The sequence below is a fragment of the Arvicanthis niloticus genome, chromosome 5 (genome assembly GCF_011762505.2).
Source record: "Arvicanthis niloticus isolate mArvNil1 chromosome 5, mArvNil1.pat.X, whole genome shotgun sequence".
NCBI lineage: Eukaryota > Metazoa > Chordata > Mammalia > Rodentia > Muridae > Arvicanthis > Arvicanthis niloticus.
The window spans coordinates 17,981,799-17,999,848 of record NC_047662.1 but is presented as its reverse complement, the minus strand read 5'-3'; the positions used below and the strand labels follow the sequence as shown (position 1 = coordinate 17,999,848).

The 18,050-nt window shown below is 51.1% G+C and overlaps 2 protein-coding genes across 2 annotated transcripts; both read right to left on the bottom strand.

Annotated features, from left to right (window-relative positions):
* Positions 1-2,673: 2,673 nt before the first annotated feature.
* On the bottom strand, positions 2,674-8,554 carry C1qb (complement C1q B chain). The gene is made up of 3 exons (XM_034501584.2): positions 8,412-8,554; positions 4,684-4,885; positions 2,674-3,415 (listed from the first exon to the last, which is right to left on the bottom strand). Exons 2-3 carry the CDS (start codon positions 4,862-4,864, stop codon positions 2,835-2,837), a joined length of 762 nt encoding a protein of 253 aa, XP_034357475.1. The 5' UTR covers positions 4,865-4,885; positions 8,412-8,554; the 3' UTR covers positions 2,674-2,834.
* A 3,538-nt stretch (positions 8,555-12,092) lies between these two features.
* Positions 12,093-15,252, bottom strand: C1qc (complement C1q C chain). Its single transcript, XM_034501585.2, has 3 exons — positions 15,096-15,252; positions 14,642-14,823; positions 12,093-12,877 (listed from the first exon to the last, which is right to left on the bottom strand). Exons 2-3 carry the CDS (start codon positions 14,820-14,822, stop codon positions 12,321-12,323), a joined length of 738 nt encoding a protein of 245 aa, XP_034357476.1. The 5' UTR covers position 14,823; positions 15,096-15,252; the 3' UTR covers positions 12,093-12,320.
* Positions 15,253-18,050: the final 2,798 nt, after the last annotated feature.

Sequence of the window (18,050 nt, the reverse complement as noted above, 5' to 3'; positions counted from 1 at the left end):
AAAACCCACAAAAACCAAAAACCAAAAAACCACGCACACACTGTTCTTGCAAAGGACCTAAATTCAATTCCCAGCATGCAACCTAATGGCTGACAACTACTCGCCATCAATCCAGGATCTGACAGCCTTTTCTAGACCCAGATGTGTGCGTTCTCATACACAGACACACATGTACACATTGTTTTCAAAGTAAAAGAAGTCCTGGGCCAGAGAGATGGCTCAGCAGTTACGAGCACTGGTTGGTCTTCCAGAGGACTTGGTTTCAGTTCCTAGCAACCACATGGTGGCTCACAACCATTCATGACGCCAGTTAGCGGTGATCTGATGTCCTCTTCTGACTTCAGTGGGCACCAGGCACACACATGGTGTACAAAAGTGCATCCAGGCAAAAACATGTATACATATGAAATAACATATTCTATAAAAAATTAAAAACAAACCTTAGGGCTGGAGAGATGGCTCCGTGGTTATTGTCAACCTTCCTGTGACCCTTTAATAAAGTTTCTCATGTGGTGGTGACCTCCAACCAAAAAGTTATTTTGTTGCTACTTCATAACTACTATTATGGATCATAATGTAAATATCTGTGTTTTCTGATGGTCTTAGGTGAAAAGGTCGTTCAATTTCCACAGGGGTCGCGACCCACAAGTTGAGAACCTCTGGGTTAAGTGCTGGCGCTCTTCCTGCAAGGGACCCCAGCCCTGTTCCCAGCATCCACTGGCATCAGGTGGCTCACAAGCTCCAGTCAGCTTTAGAACCATAATCAGGCCACACCTTCTCCCCCCCCAAGCAGGAGCTGCTCCAGCCCTTCCCACTCCTCCCTTCTCTACTCACTAGTTCAGGTCTGAGCTGGCTGACACAGGTACATGCCAGAAACATATAAACTGATGCCCGATGGGTCAAGACCACAGGACAAGGAACCCAGCCCAACCCTTAGCTATTAAGCGCCATCTGCTAACTCCACCCACCAACCCTGTTTCCCCAGGTGGGAGGGATTTAAGGTCATCTAGATTTTCATAGGGCTCCAGCCCCAGCCCTGCCTCCTGATTGGCAGTCTCGTTTCTCAGTTGCTTTGTTTCTGTTGCCTCTCTTCTTCCTTAGGCTTGACAGGGATCTGATGTCCCTGGCCTCTACATATACCTGCAAGTATATACACAGGCCCACACTGGACACATACACAGATACACACACACACACAAATAAATAAAAGAAAACTTTTTTTTTTAAAGCCTTGAAAGTCTCTGTCCTGACGGGAAAGATTATATATATGACATTAACTCCACAGAGGAATCAAGGCTGTTGCTGCTGCACTGTTTATAAGGAACTGAAGCAGGACACTAGAGGGCAGTCACTTATTTGTAGTCAAAGATGCTAAGATGCCCAGGCAGGATCTGAATCGGTTTCTGTCTGACTCCAAAGCCAGCATATTTCGCTGCCCGACACAGCTCCTCAGAGTGGGTTCTGCCAGCCACAGAGACACGTGGAACGACATGGCTTTGAGCCTTCTTCTCTTTCTAGCTGTGTGACATCAGGTAGGTCACTCAGCTGCTCTGTCTCATGGTTCCCACTCATGACAGGGTCATCCACTGTGAAGACCCCAGAGTGGTGCTGGGATCATCCTGACTTACCCAGCTCTGTCTCCAATGAGCCTGGTGGCCCAGCCTGCAATCCCAGCTAGTGGGGAGGCTGAAACAGGGGAAGTGTCTGGGTGACAGAGTTCAAGGTCAGCCTGGGTAACTTAATAGATCTAAAGGGTGGCTAGATCATCATGGAAGGCTTCTAGGAGGAGGAGGCTTCAGATTAGGAGCACGTCAGAGGGAAGTTACAATTTGGCTGCAAGATGCCCAGGCTCACAGGCTGGGACTCTTTCCAGTAGACACTGGAGAGCTACTGAAGGGGTTGAGCAGAGGTGTGACATTTGTTTTAGGGAATGAATGAGCATGCGCCAGGCTGGGAAGACACTAAGAGAGAGCAAGCAGGGTGGAGGATGGGGAGGGATCTCTCTATGCTGTGCGATCACAATGGCTCCACCATCTGGTCCATTTCCCTCCTTGAGATGAGGAGTAAGGAGAGTGAAGAGACAGCAAAGCACAGATGTGCTGGCGCGGCCTCCCACTGTGTGCTAGTTCAGAAAAAAACACAATGTGGCCTCTCTTCCATCTCTGGTTAACTGGAGACTTGTGTGTGTGTGTGTGTGCAGCCAGAGGACACCATTTGGTCTCGTTTCTCAGGAACCTCCTTTGAGACAAGCTCTCTCACTGAAACTGGAGATCATCACCAATTTCCTAGACTGATTGGCCAGTGAGCCCCAGAGATCCATCCCCCTGTCTCTGCTGGGAATATAATTGCACACTGCTGTGCTCAGCATTTTTATGTGGATGCTAGGCATTGGACTCAGATCCTCATGCTTGCAAGGTAAGTACTTTACTGACTGAGCCATCTCCCAGCCTGTGAACATCCATCCATCCATCCATCCATTCATCTATCATCCATCCATCCATTCATCTATCCATCTATCCATCCATTCATCCATTCATCTATCCATCCATCCATCCATCCATCCATTCATCTATCATCCATCCATCCATCCACCCATCCATTCATTTTTTGACTAACACTTCTCAGCCCTCCTATGAACCAAGTGCTGGGACTAAGACTCAGATTAGACCACGGTTCTTTGGCTTTGAAGAGTTTATTTACCCATTCATTCTGTTACATCTACAGGGCTCTGGTCTGGGCTTTGGGTAGTCAAGGGGGTGGTGTCAGGGGTCCAGGGAGGATTGCTGGCATGGAGGCAGGAGATGGTTTTGGATAGGTGTGATTTGACCCTGTGATTATGCATCCATGTCAGGGAAAAGCAAAAAGCCACTGAAGATGCTGTTGGTTGCCTCAATACCCAGCAGGGAGTTCTTGTCCGTGGCCTGCAGGTGAACAATCTCTTCCTGCTCCAACTTCAAGACTACCCCACCTGTGGTGACCTGGAAGGTGTTCTGGGAATAGTCACAGAAGGTGAGTACTTTCTGCATGCTATCCCGATTGCGGCCACGCACGAGGTTCACACACAGGTTCCCACGGGAACTGGCGTGGTAGGTGAAGTAGTAGAGACCGGGCACCTTGCAGGTGAACTTGCCATTGCGTGGCTCGTAATTTTCATTCACGTTGGTGATCATCTTTTCGAAGCGAATGACCTGGTTCGGTCTCAGGGGGGTGTTGGTGATCCTCAGGGCAGAGAAGGCTACTTTCTGTGTAGCCTTGTAGTCTCCAGAGTCGCCTTTGGGACCACGGGGCCCAGAGGGGCCCGGAGCACCCTTAGGGCCGACGGGACCCTTGGGGCCAACTTTGCCTGGAATCCCAGGGGTCCCTGGGTCCCCTTTCTCTCCAAACTCACCATGATCTCCAGCCAATCCAGGGAGCCCTGGAGAAACAGAACCAAGAGGAAAGAGGAGACTAGAGGTCATTGTGACAAAAGGAAGAGAAATGGAGTGGCACTTTGGGCTGCTCCTTGTGCCTCTCTGGATTCAACTGACCAACTATAAATAGTGGGGATACCAGACAGAACTTCCTAGTCTCTTTCCGCTCCAGGAATTTAACTCTGTGGACAGTCATGGGGAATTGATGTCCAGGGCTTGAGTGAGTGGCACCCCCTTGAGTGGAGCCATGTGACCCCCTGATCACACATCTTTGTCAAATTTAAGCCTGAAGTGAGGGCAGTAAATTCACAGCACACATGCTCTCCTTTCCCTTCCCTCGCCCATGGCAGACATCCTTAATCGATCACAGCACACCTCTGGCTACACCTAGTTGTAGGAAGTAGAATTTCTCTCACATCATCCCTCTAAGCAGCCATGGTCCCATCACCACAAATGAGACAGAAGGAAAATTCTGGTAGAAAATCAGAGCACAGTGCTAAGAGTGTACACTCTAGGGCAGTGGTTCTCAACCTTCCTAATGCTGTGACCCTTTAATATAGTTCCTCATGTTGTGGTGACCCCCAACTGTAGCATTATTTTGTTGCTACTTTGTAACTGTATTTTTTCTACTTCTTTGAATTGTAACATAAACATCGGATGTACAGGACATCTAATATGTGACTCCTAACAGGGTCATGACCCACAGGTTGAGAACTACAGATCTAAAGACACAGGCATGCATCTGATGCCTGCCATTTTAGTTGTGTCACTGAGACACAATAAGGCACTGACTCTGGGCCTCAGCTTCCTCATCTGTAAAATGGGATGATTGTTTTTGAGGAAAGGTAGGGATCTAGTTGGCTACTGAGAGAAGAGGAGCTGTCAGACAGGGTGGCTCACAGTCCCTGGATTATAGAGGGAGCTTCATAGCAAGGAGCCTCCCAAGACCATGCCTGCCTTTACTTACATATGCTTTCCCTGGAAGTCAGGGTGAGTGCAGGACTGAGGCACTGCAGTGTTCTCTCTCCTAGCATGGGGGGGGGTGGGGGGCGGGACAGGACCTCTTGTTTGCTATGAGCCCCACTACTGACTGGGCTTCCTTCCCACACGTTTCCCCTATCTGTAAGAGGGCAATTAGAAGCCCTTTATGGAAAAGTACTGGAGTCTCAAATTCTCTTTCAATCTCTAAGGCAAGTGATTATTTACTCGGGACATATAAGATGGAGGCCATGGCCAGCAATATTTATTTGTGTGTCGCCAAAGTGTACAGTACCTTTCTCCCCCTTTATCCCTGGAGTGCCTGGTTGGCCATCAGAGCCAGGGACCCCAGGGATGCCAGGAATGCCAGGGATGCCAGCGGGCCCAGTGCAGCTGCTTTGAGCCCAGGAGACATGGAGCAAACCCAGGAGCAGCAGTAACAGGGGTGTCAAGACCTCGCCCCACCACGTCTTCATCAGCTCAGCCTAAGGGGCCTCCTACAGGGTGAGAACACATGGAGGGTTACTGCCATGGTCGCTTCCATCAGTCATCCCTTCATTTATCCATCTCCCCATCCATCCATCTCCCCATCTCTACAAGCATTCATCCAACACTCCAAAGAAGCATCTATCCATCTATCTGTCCATCTCTTTATCCACCCATCCATCCAATTACCCACCTATCCATCTCTCCAACCATTCATCTGGTCTCCATCCATCCATCATCTATCTACATCTCTTCAATCATCTGTCTATCCACCATGATACATATCTCCAAATATCCATCCATCCATTCATCCATTTGTCCATCCATCCATCCATCCATCCAATCATTCATCCATCTATCCATCCATCCATTCATCCATCTGTTTGTCTATCTGTTCATCTGTTCATCCATCCATCTGTTTGTCCATTTGTCTGTCCATCCATCCATCCATCCATCCAACCATCCATCCATCCATCCATCCATCCATCCATCTGTTTGTCCATCTGTTCATTCATCCATCTGTTTGTCCATTCATTTGTCCATCCATCCATCCATCCATCTGTCCGTCCGTCCATCTGTCCATCCATCCATCCATCCATCCAGCCAGCCAGCCAGTCAGTTATCCTTGCATCCACCTATGCAGCCTCCATACGATTACCTTTCATACACTAGACCCTGAGGATTCTATGGCAACAAGGAAGAGATGGTCTTGCCCTCAAAGTCCTAAGTACTAAGAGGAAGCAGTCAAAAAGTACACAAGGAAACCAAGATGGACAAGACAGATTGGTGCTCTGGTAGATGGGCAAGGGTGTCCTGAGGGAGGAGGGCTGGGCTGGGATTGGGAGGGGCTGATCTTACATGGGCTGTTTTCTCTACAGGAGGTAGATCATGTTTTGGCTGAGATCTGAAGGCTCAAAAAGGACTGAGGCAAGAATGTTCCCGAAAGGGGAGAAGGGAGCTGGAGAGATGTCTGAGTTTACGAGTACTTGCTACTCTTCCAGAGGACCTGAGTTCAGTTCTCAGCACCCACATGAGGCAACTCACAAATGTCTATAACTTCAGCTCTAGGGGATCCAACACCCCTGGGCTCCTTGGGTACCTGCACTCACATACACTCACATGCAGACACACACCTACATATAATTAAAACTAATAAAAACTGAGCCAGAGAGATGGCTCAGTTGGTAAGAACACTTGTTCTTTTTTTTTTTTTTTTTTTTTTTGGTTTTTCGAGACAGGGTTTCTCTGTGTAGCCCTGGCTGTCCTGGAACTCACTTTGTAGACCAGGCTGGCCTCGAACTCAGAAATCCACCTGCCTCTGCCTCCCAAGTGCTGGGATTAAAGGCGTGTGCCACCACCGCCCAGCTAAGAACACTTGTTCTTGAAGAAGATCCAGGTTTGAGTCACAACATCCATAAGTCAGATCACCCATTTGTAATTCCAGTTCCAGGGGATCTGATGCTCACTCCTGACCTCTGCAGGCACCAGGCATGCACATGCATACATGTAGGCAAAATCTTTACACACATAAAATAAGTAAATCTAATTTAGTATTATTATTGTTGTTGTTGACACAGGGTTTTTCTATATAGTATTGGCTGTTCTTGAACTCACATTGTAGACCAGACTGGCCTCAAACAGAGATCTGCCTACCTCTGCCTCCTGAGTGCTTGAATTAAAGGCATATACCCACCGCCACCATCACTGCCACCCCGCATAAATCTTTTTCTCAAAGATTTATTTATTTATTTATTTATTTATTTATTTATTTTATGTATATGAGTACACTGTCATTTTCTTTAGACACACCAGAAGAGGGCATAGGATCACATTGCAGATGGTTGTGAGCCACCATGTGGTTGCTGGGAATTGAACTCAGGACCTTTGGAAGAGCAGTCAATGCTCTTAACCACTGAGCCATCTCTCCAGCCCATAAATCTAATTTTTAAACAAATAATAAAATACATTTCTTTAAAAAGAAAATAAACAGAACATTGCAGGAGGAAAGATGGCATGGCCTGAGGTAGGACAGGATAGACCACAGAGGCTCAGCACAGAGGCTTCACCTGATCTGGATGCTGGATCTGTCTCAGGTGTTCTCTTTCCTCCTGCCTCATGTCGGAGCCAGGGTATGTACGCAGACATAATGAGGATAGTTATTGCTGCAAAGAGGATGCCGGGCTCAGTGAGGCCACTTGCTCAGATCATATGGGAAGGAATGGTGCCAATGTCCTTGCCTGCATCCCAGGCTACCTTTGCTGGCGTAATATTCTTAGGTTCCCGGGGGACTGTGGCTCAGCAATAGAACTGTGTGGCCTTTTCTTATCCCAGGCAATTGAGAAGGCTTATGCTGTAGACTGTTTTGAGCAGATCTGTGTGGCCATCCTGCAAGCCTTTGGTCAAAGATTTTCCTCCAGGAAGCTCTTCAAGGCTACCCACCCGTGCACAGAGCAAAGGGTGCCCTGCCTTCCTTCCTCCCATGTAGCTATGGAAACCCCAGTGAATACAAGAAACCCTAAGCTCTTGTCAAGATCTGCTAATCCTGCTCCTGGAAACCTATGGCATCTGAGATGTGGGTTGTGATGGACTGCCCATCTCCCAGATGAGGAAACTGAGGCTCAACAGTTTAAAAATCACCCAGCAAGCTGTTCAGGGCAAGGCTAAGACAAAACTTCTCTCTGGGCACAGTTTACTGTTCCATAAGATGGGGCAACGCTGATCTCTAGTCTATATTGGGAGCCTCAAGTTTCAGATTTGGGGAGTCCCTCCAATCCTTTGGGTTGGACTACCCACATCTTATGCCAGTCCACCATTACAGCGCCTCTCTCTTTAACATGGAGCCAGACTAACTTAGCTTTGACCCCCGTCAGCTGCTGCCTGGCTGCGTGACCTCAGACAGAAGCACAACCGCCTCTCTGGTCTCTTGGATGTGTTCATTTTTGGCTTCCATGGCTATCGGTGATATTAAAGAAGGTGGTGGCACTGGGAAGATTAAGGTCTTTTGGGTTCATGTGCCCCTTACAGCTATGGCTTTGTCACTCAGGATAAACCAACCATGACCTCCAATCCCAGTTGCCAAGGACACGTGATACTGGACAGAAGAGACTTGGGTTCTCGTCCTACCTCTGCCTCGCTGACATTTGCAAACCCTAAGGGGCATCAAGCTTGGTCTCTGTCAGGGCTTATTCACTCATGAAGAGCTATGTTCTCTCCAGAAGGGATTTTGGGCTCAGAGAAGTTCTGAGAGTGGCTGAAGATGACTAGCATGCAAGAGACAGAAGTGCCATTGGGTTTAAGTCTCCCTGGTTCCTGAGAGAGACCATGATCCTAGCGGCTCCTATTACAGGTTGTCTACCCATGCCCTAGGCCCAAGTAACCACATACACCTCTAACTCTAGTTCACTCTACAAAGCCTGTGCCATGGATCTAAGCTTGGCCTCTGAGAGTTCAGTCCAATTAATAGTAAGGGTGTTCGCAGTTGGAAGCAAGGTCTGTGTTGGTGAGTTAACCCTCCTCCCCCTGCCCTACCCTGCTCACCTGTGTATGCAATCCTGGTGTTCTGTGATGCCTCTAGGCCAGACAGCAGTGTATTCCCAGAGTCCAGAGCCTGCTGCTGTCTGCAGAAAGCGGAAGTCTGGGTCCCTAGAGGCAGGAAGGACCTTCCCTTGCTGTCCCCTCCCAAGGTCCAACAGGCTGACCTCTTCTCTGTCGCCCCTCTGTCCCCCCATCCTGCTTCCCTCAGGAAGTTTCAGGTCCTGTTTCTGCTTCTGGGGGAAATTACTGTAAATGACCACTATGGCCAGCCTGGTTTCGCCAACTCAGCACCTGTGGGTGGGTTGGGGGTGGGGAGTTGGGTGTACAACCTGTTCTTGGGTACTATCCCCAGCCGGTCGCTTGCCTGCCAGGGTCTTGTGAGCACGTGACTTCCACAGGGAAGTTCCTCCATGGAGACAGAGAGGCCCCTCTATGGCCTGCGCCCTGGCTTTACAGCCAGAGACCCTGATTTCTAGCTCCAAACCTTGCCAGCCAAATGCTACCAATATAGGGAGCCCCCCAGGACCCCCAGTTTCCCCCACTGTGTGATGGAGCCATGTCTGTATACACTCCGTGGCTCTCACAGGCCTCCAGCCTGTGAGGCTGTGGGACTGGAGAAGGTGGGGAGCACATGAGAGCAGGCAGCAGCTTGTGAATTGTTAATGGCCTTTCATGTCCTCGGCTTCCCCCTTCTGGCCTTATCTCTTCCTCTGCCTCCCTCTCCCCACCTCCGCTTTCGTCTCTGTCCTCAGAAAATAATCTAATAATGAATTTTAAATGCATTCATTACTTATTCATTCACCTCCTTCCACTCCCAACAGGGCTTGGAGCCCTTGACAATAATAGCCACAGGGAGGGGACTATTGCCTGTGGAATGGTGGCAAGACAGCTGCAGAGGGGCTTGGAGGTCACTGTGCCCACCCTGTCCCTCATTTTACACTCAGGGAAACTGAGGTCTAAAGGCATGAGTTATCATCCAACAGGCCTTTGAGGGGGGGCGCAGGTACCATGAGCTATAGTCTGGGGAAGAAGGCCTTAGGGGGTAGCAATGGGTCCTGTCCTATGGAGGAATCCCTTTATGGGAGGCTGGAGTTGGACATTGGGTGTTTCTATGGTAAATGCCACAGAAGAATCAGGAATTTTAGAACCCATACCCCAGGGCAAGCCTGGAAGCTGGAGAGCTCTGGGGCTAGAGTCTAGCTGTGCTGCTGTGGCTGTATGTATGGCCAGGTGTCACCCAGCTCCAGGGTAGACACCTAGGGGGACAAAGGAGAAGAGTCTGCTGAGGGACATGTGCCCAGGGAGACCCACTATCACTTACTTAGCTTTGAGACACTTAGCACAAATTGGCCTCAAACTCAAAATCCTGTTGTCTGTCTGTCTCCCGAGTACTGGAATTGCAGGTACACGTCATGATCGCCAGCCCCGGGTCCCTCCGAGGGACCTAGGCTGAGTCTCTGATTTCTGAGTAATTGCCAATAAGAAAGTTTGAACTCCAGTTTCCGATCATGTGGGCTGAAGCATGCTGCTAACTGGGGTTCCTTCAGGTGTACATCAGAGATGAGGGAGCCTGTCTCCTGGGGCTGTTGGTGAGGCAGGGAAAGACCCCTCAAAGTCCAGGGCCAAAGTGTCCTCAGACACAGTATTATGTATATGAAGAAGGGGCAGACTGGGAGCAGGCAGGGTCTATACACCAGGCCCAGAAGCTGAGAGGTCCTTGAGCCTTGGCCTCTGAGTGAAACACAGTACTGCTTCCTTCATGTCCTGATAAAGAGGGGTGACAAGAGAAACCCCAGTTGCCTGGGGCCCAAAGAACTCTCCTGCAGATGGGCTCTCTTTCTGCTTTCTGCCCTGTCCCGCCTTTCTGTGCCCATCCCTCAGCATGGCCAACAGGCTGCACATTCTAAGGTCTGCTTCGCTTGCTATAGCGAGGACAAGGAAACAATTATGAAAGAAAAGGCCGGGAGAGCAAACCTTGTTGTTTCCTGAGCACAGGCTTCGGCTCTGAAAGCATGGCTGACCCAAGTGCTGTATTGATTTTTTTTAAACCAAAGAAAAATGAGAAGAAAGATTTATCACATGGGGCATCTCTGGGTGACCTGTTAAGTGGCTGATGGAGGGACAGCTGGGAATGCTGTGGCCAGTGACCCAGGCTGGCCCTGCCAAGTGCCCAGATGCAGTGATCCAGGCAGGGTTCCTCAGCCCTGGCTTTTTCTCTCTCTCTCTCTCTCTCTCTCTCTCTCTCTCTCTCTCTCTCTCTCTCTCTCTCTCCCTCCCTCTGTATGTGTGTGTATGTGTGTCCATGTCTGTCCTTGTATGCACATGTGTGCATGTGTCTTTGTCTTACTCTGTGACACCTTACCCATTTCATGAGCCCCTACTGTGTGCCAGGCAGGCATCATAGGAGTCCCACATAGGACTGTTCTCAGTCCTGTGAGGGATGCTGACCCTACAGCCCACACATGCTGCCTTGGGGCTTGAAATCCAGTTTTGTTTTAAGTTAGTCTTTAGGTTGACTTTATATATGGCCAGTCTTGGGAAACTGAGCTCTACAGAATCCCGAGTTTGAGGTCCAAGTCTATGTATGAAAGGTGCTGTGGGGACACATGGGGGAGTCAGGGCAGGCTTCATGGAGGAGGTGGTCTTGGTGGAAGGTCATTGCCCAAGTTGTGTGGATCGTTTCTGTAGAGTGAAGGGATGGCCAAGATGAAATGACCCCTTGCAGGATGAAAGGACCAAACTGGACACAGAACACATTCACCTGAACTGAAGATGACTGATTGACTGACTGACTGACTGACTGACTGATGATTGATTGACTGACTGACTGACTGACTGACTGATGATTGATTGACTGATTGACTGACTGACGCCAAGGATGCATGCTAAGCTGGTATACTCTACCAGTGAACCATGAGCCTCACGTGACAGGCTGGGATCCCGGCTGGTTAGGACTGATTCTTCTACACTGAGGGGGCCTCCTTCATACCGTTCTGCCCCAGACAGCTGCACTTTGTGATTTTTTTTTACGTTTCATTTTTAATTGTGTGTGTGTGTGTGTGTGTGTGTGTGTGTGTGTGGTATTCCATAACAAGGGCAGGTAGGTGCCTGTGGAGTCTGGGAGAGGACATCAGATCTCCTGGAGTCACAGGCAATTATGAGTTGCCTGACTCGGGCACTGGGGCCCAAACTCCAGTCCTCTGCAAGACCAGCATGTGCTCCTAACCACTGAGCCACCCTCTCACCTGACAGTTGCGCTTTGCATTTTTCTGCACACAGGTACCTGCTGCAGGCCTCCCTGGTCCTCTGAAGGCTGCAGTGGCCAGTCCCTGCCATCAGGACTCTCAGTCCAAACTTCACAGATTGTATAAGCAGCCATGTTTTTGACAGCCTCCGGGGGGAGCCTGGAATCTTGTGTCAGACATGGGGGTGCCTCTCTCTGCTGTCCACGGATCCACGTTCATCTCAGAACACGAGTGGGGATATTAAACAGCTGGACGCACAAGAAGGACTTACATGCTAGCTACTATGGGTTTATATTGGCTCACTCATCTCTTCTGCTTTCAGTACCTCAACATTCATTAATCCACTCCAAATCACCCCTTCACTCAGCACGAACACCCACAGATGCAAAACTACACGCTCCAAGTTCGAGGCCTGCTAATGAGAAGTCTGGGCCAGGCGTATTTAAGTGATCTGTTTATTTTTCTATCTCCCCACCTGAACAACAACAACAAAAAAATAGTCCCATAAGGTATCGATAAACGGCCACAGGAATGGTACCAGTAGGGGTTCCCAGAGAAACTCTGAGGATGGATCAGGAACCAGGGTGGACTTCCTGGAGGAAGAGGTCTGAGTGAGGATGGGGGCAGCAGAGGAAGCGAGGTGGGTGGCTGGAAGCAGCCTGCCATTTTAGTCGGGAAACAATAGGAAACCAGAGAAGACGCTGTCGGAGCCTTCCATGCCCACCATGCCATTGTAGTCACTGACTGCCAGCCACACCTCGTCGTTCCTCTGCAGCTGCAGGAGGACCCCTCCGGAGCTGACCTGCTTGCTGTTGGACATGTGGTCGCAGAAGCTGGTCACCCTGGACTGGTTGTGGTGCAGGTGCACGCACAGGTTGGCCGTGTGCGACGTGTGGTAGACGAAGTAGTAGAGGCCGGGCACTTGGCAGGTGAACTTCCCTGTGTTCGTGTTGTAATCCCCCTGAGGGTTGGTGACCACCGAGTTGAACTTGACGGGGCTGTTGGCCGTCGGGTACTGGGCCGTCTGCCGGGTGACCGTGAACACCGACTGGTGCTTCTGTTTGTATCGACCCTCCTCACCCGGCTCCCCGGGGGGCCCCCTGGGGCCTGGATTCCCTGGCAACCCAGAGGTCCCCATGGGGCCATTTTTCCCACGAAAGCCAGGCATGCCAGGCTCGCCCTTCTGACCCTTGGGTCCTCGGGTCCCAGGGATAGCTGGGATTCCTGGAGAGAGAGCAGACAGGAAGGAAGTGATGGGGCAGGAGGCCGGAAGAGGGACCCCGAGTGGGTCTAGCAGTGACCTGTAGCTGATAATTCCCAGATAGCTCTGCCCTGGGGAGGGAGGGAAGGGGGAGGGATTCTGCTGTAAGTCCTGTGCTTAGTCTATCCCTGTCTCACTTTTGGAATCTGAGGTGGGAGGGTCTAATTTTGCCTCAGCCTGATGATCTGAGTTCCTCCTTTCCTTTAAAGGACTCTACTTATCTTTTGATATTTAACTCCAGTTTCCTCTTCCAGGAAGCCCTCTTGGACTACTATCCCTGCCAGTCCCCTTTGAGTGAGTAATCTTTGAAGATCTGTTCTGTGACACTCTCAACAGCTTGTGGGCCTTTTACGCTCAGACTAAATAGTCTGGAGTCAGAACCTCCTACCCCTTGGGAGAGGTTCACTGAGGCAGGACGGTCACTGAGGGTTTGAGACTGACTGCTAGTGAGACCCTGTGCCAACAAAACCAAAAATAAAACAAAAAGAAAGAAACAAGAAGAGAGGGTGAGTTCAGGACCCAATGGGTCTGTCTTTCAGGCTGTGTGACCTCAGGCAGGTGGTTTCCTTCTCTGAGCCTCTGTTTGTTATGAAGGCTGAGCACAGGTTAGGCACATGCTGTAGTGTCAGGGCCTGGTGATGGCTGAGCAGGGCTACCTCAGCCTCCTCATGGGGATGGAGCAGGATAGAGCAGGACAGGGGCCCAAGTGGCGGAGAGGGGCAGTGGAGCAAGAGTCACGGTGTGACTCTGAGCCAGTTGCTTGATCTCTCTGGACCCCAGTTTTGACATTTGCAGAGTAGAAGCAAGTCAGGTCTCTAAGGGTTCATCTGCTCTGGGAGGTGAGCTTGCACAGAGCCAAGCCTGGTGGCCAGGGGACCTCAGACGCTCCTCTGCCAGCCTATGTACAGGGTTCCCTAAAGTGTAGCCCTGGGAGGGGCACTGGCTCTCCCGAAGTGAGTAATTCCTTCCAGGGTCTCAAGATTTCAATCACTGGCTTGGAGGGAAGAGGCCAGCATGGACATTCTTAAGGCTGTTCTCCATTAGTCCCCTGCCACATCTCTCGGTCTCCACAAGTTCTGCTCTGCTCTATTCACCCTCCCTCGTGCCCAGACACAACTGATCTCCCAGAGAAGCAGGCTCACTCTGGGAAGGGTTGCAACACCTGCCCTCCTCTCCTACCTAAGCCTAGCTGCCTACTCCTTTCCTTGACCTGTCCCTCACACCAGGACACTCACAAGAACATCCTGGGTGTGGTCCTGACCGCCCTGCCCCTTGCATCCTGATTGACAGTGACCATCACACCTGCCAGGTGCTTAATTTTGTCGTCTATGCAAACATGTTCAAAGCTGTGACCCTCTGAGAAACAGGGATTGCAGCACCTATTTCACAGACGTGCAAACTGAGGAGGTGCAGGGTTAAAAAAGTTTGTGAGCTGGTAAAGAGGGAGGTGGTGGACTTGGTTTTGACCCTACCATGGGTGCACCAGAGGCAGTGTGGGCCACCTTCCCAAAGTGTCTACCTGCAGAATGAACAGGCTGTTACCTGCCTGCAGGGACAGGAGTTCCCTTTTACTCCCTTCTACGAGATGAGGCGAATGAGGGCAGCATGCCCACAAGGTCACCAGAGTCAGCCTGGAGGCTAGAGTCTGGACTCAGAGGACCTGCAGAAGGAGAGGGTTCTGCACTTCCTGCCCCAGGGTCAGCCTCCACCCAGGCAAGCAGACTTACCTGGCTCACCCTTGGGCCCCTGGAGTCCATCATGCCCGTCCTTCCCAGGGGCCCCTGGCATGCCTGGCATCCCTGGGATCCCATAGCAGCCAGCGCTGGCCTGGCTCCTGAGCGGTAGGGCCAGGAGAAGCAGCAGCAGGTAGAGTCCACATTGAAGATTGCATCTGGGTCCTACAGCCATCCTAAGGAGAGGCGGGCGTGAGATGGAGGCGGAGGTGCTCCTACTGAATTCTCCCTCCCTCTCCTCATTGCCCTGTCCCCTTCATCCTGGGAACCCACAGCCATCCACAGATGATGGTTGGATGGATGATGGACAGATAAGTAATGGATCTCTTCTAAGACCCAGGCCTTAGAAAAGTCAACAAGCAAAGCAAACAAGGACACTCCTAGTCCTAGGAAGGAACCTGGGGGGACATTGTAACCCGCCCCCACTACCGCAGGGTCCCAGACTCACCTGAGAGTGTGGGGGACTTCAGGCCTAGTCAGAGACGTCCTGTTCTCCCAGACAGGAAGACACTGTTTCAGAGTGCTCAGAGAAGAACCACCCAGAGCAGGGCCCCTCCCCTCCCCCACAGCACCCTAAATCCCACATCCCCTTTCCAGAAATGTTCCCTGACTTGACACTTTCTTTTAGGTTTTGAGCCAGGCTGACCACAGTGATACCTCTGTCCACCCCTTCCTTCCCTGGCCTTAGGTCATGTGCTGAAACGAGGAAGTATCTGCTGTCCCTCCATCCTGGGAACACCAGGGCGTGTGTGTGTGTGTGTGTGTGTGTGTGTGTGTGTGTGTGTGTGTGCGTGTGTAGACCTGAGCCCAGGGCACAGCTGTCCCCAGGGGCAGGGTGACCATTCTGTGGCATTCATTGTGCTTGAGGCTCTGTGGCCTTCCATCTCCCTGAGACGAAGTTAAAGCCCCTCTTCCAGAAGAGTTGTTGGGTGACCCCTGTGTTCAGCAGCTCCCCCAGAAACAAGCCTCGCATGCAGTTTTCAAGTGGTGGTGTTATTCTAGAAACATCCATGTGCCCATTCCAGGTGCCAGGCTCAGGGAAGGGTTCCAGGGCAAGCTTGCTTTGCATGGGTGCGTCAGCTGCTCTGGCCACAGAACCAGAGCCTCGGCTTTTCCTTCTTGCTGGCAGCTCCCTGACCAGGAGACGCAGTCACTGCTCTGCAGACTGATTTTCCCCACTGGATGTGGGAACGCCAGGACATGATTGACACTACCTCTTCTTTTGCTAGACCCCCACCACTTGGATGGTTTTCCCACCCCTTTCATCTCTGGTCCTGGGACTTGTGGTGGTCAGGCCAATCCTCTCCCTGTCTCTTTCCTAAAGTGGGATTTCTGGGATGAAGGAAGTTTGGGGCAGTAGAGCAGCCCAGCTTGATGCTCTTATTCCCTGGATTTGGGGTTGGGTGGGGGTCCTGTGTACGACATTGGGGAGGGTTCTACATCTAAGCCAGGCTGTCTACAGCCTGCATCTGCTACACCCTAGCAATTCAGGATACCTAGCTGAACAGCCCACAGGGTCTTGCTCTCCCAGTCCTCCTGACTGTCCCTCCACTTGTAGCCCAGGGTATGCTATGTGGCTAAGGTAAGGGTGGGCGTGGGAATGCACTGACATTCCAGGGCTGGAAAGAGAGGGTGTGGTGGGCTCGGTATTGCAAGATGGCAGTAACGGAACTGTGCTCTTCTGTCTTGGGCGCCTCTGTGCCTGGCCTAGCTCTTCCAGCAGGTGGCAGGCTCGGTCCGTGCTCAGCCCTCTCCACCACGCCCACCTTTCTGCCAAACTGAGCTTCCAGGCTCAGAGGAATTGGGATTTTCCAGGTGGAGGGGTCAGAGTGGCTCGAATGTCGGTTGAGGAAAGATTCAACACTCTCCACCTACTGGGTCAGGCTAATCCCCACAAAGTGACAGGGGCTTTCCACTTTGGGGCCAGGCAGCTTGGCCTAGATGTAGGTCCCCCCACCTTCCAGCAGGATGCCTTACTTCAGGGAGGCTTAGTGGCTGTGTTACACTGTTTTGTTATGGAAAGCCAGTACACGGGGTCCCCAAAGCCAATGTCTTCCCAGCCTGTGGATGTGTGCATTCAGGCGTCAGGGAGCAATGAGGGCAGAGTGGACCAAGAGGAAGCCAAGAAGGAGCTCTGAGAGTCATGTGGTGGCTTGGAGTTGAGGGGGTCTATTCTCCCTGGAGTCTCTCACTTCCTTCTGATCCCAGAGACTCCTGGCTGCAGGGACAGGGCATAATTAGGCGTGTCAAAATGTACCTGTAGGCCATGTCAGGGATAACTCTGAGACCAAGTGCATCAGCCAGTGAACAGGAGGGAGAGTCCCCGACTCTGAGCTGTGAGCACATGGAGGTTAATGTGGGAGAAAACACAGGCTTTCATATTCCTGTGTATGTGGAGAGATGTACATCCATTACAAGTGTGCATGTACGCGTGTGCATGCATGCATGTGTAACTGTGTGTGTGCAATGCATGTAAGTGTGTGTGTGTGTGCGTGTGCATGTGTATGTTTGGACAAGAAACTAGTGTGTACCTCCAAGGCTGTACATAGTGTTTTAAGAGGAAGTCCCTGAGCCCATGTTTTGGTGAGGAGTAGGTGAGCCTCAGCCCAGGAACATGGGACCATTGCGAGTCTTAAGGGTAGTGTGTGTGTGAGCAGGAGACAGTGTGTGTGTGTGTGTGTGTGTGTGTGTGTGTGTGTGATTGCTGTAAAACTGTGTGTGTTTGTCTCTATGTGTGATTGTGTTTAACACTATGATTGTGGGAATACACTTGAGCACCCAAGGTCCTCAGTTGTCCACCCCCCACCCCCAGGGTCGCTAAGCAGTCTCCACATCTTCCTGGAATCCACTCAGGAAACCCAGCTCTGGGAAAAGACTGCTGGGTGTCCCTGAGCCACTTGTTTGCCCTCTCTGAGCTAAGCTGCAGAAGCATCTACATGATTTCGTCCAAGTATATATAGCTGGGAAGACTGGGAAGGTATTGGTCAGCTAGCCTGATTTCAACCCCAGCTCCTTGCCTGGGGCTTGATGTCCCCTGCTCCAGTCTCCGTCCCATCATCCGGGAGGTACAGTTAGAATGCTCACCCAGGAGCTTGCTTATCATATTGACCAAAACAGAACAACAGACCTTGTCTCCAGCCTTCACGCACTGGCCACAGCAGCCCCCTCCCCTCTCTGAGCTTCCACTACTGGCACCACTTAGCAGATTTGGAAACTGAGGTCATGTGGTGTGATCTGGCAGTTAGCAGGGGCTGGCATCTGGAGCCTGGTGGATATGCCCTCACCCTGCCCCCCAACCATTGTGTTCAGTGCTAACACTGCTTTCCCTCAAGCGGTCAGTGATGGCCACTTTTGTGCCCCCTTCCTGCTCAGTGCCCAGAACAGCCAGACACTGCACGGCAAG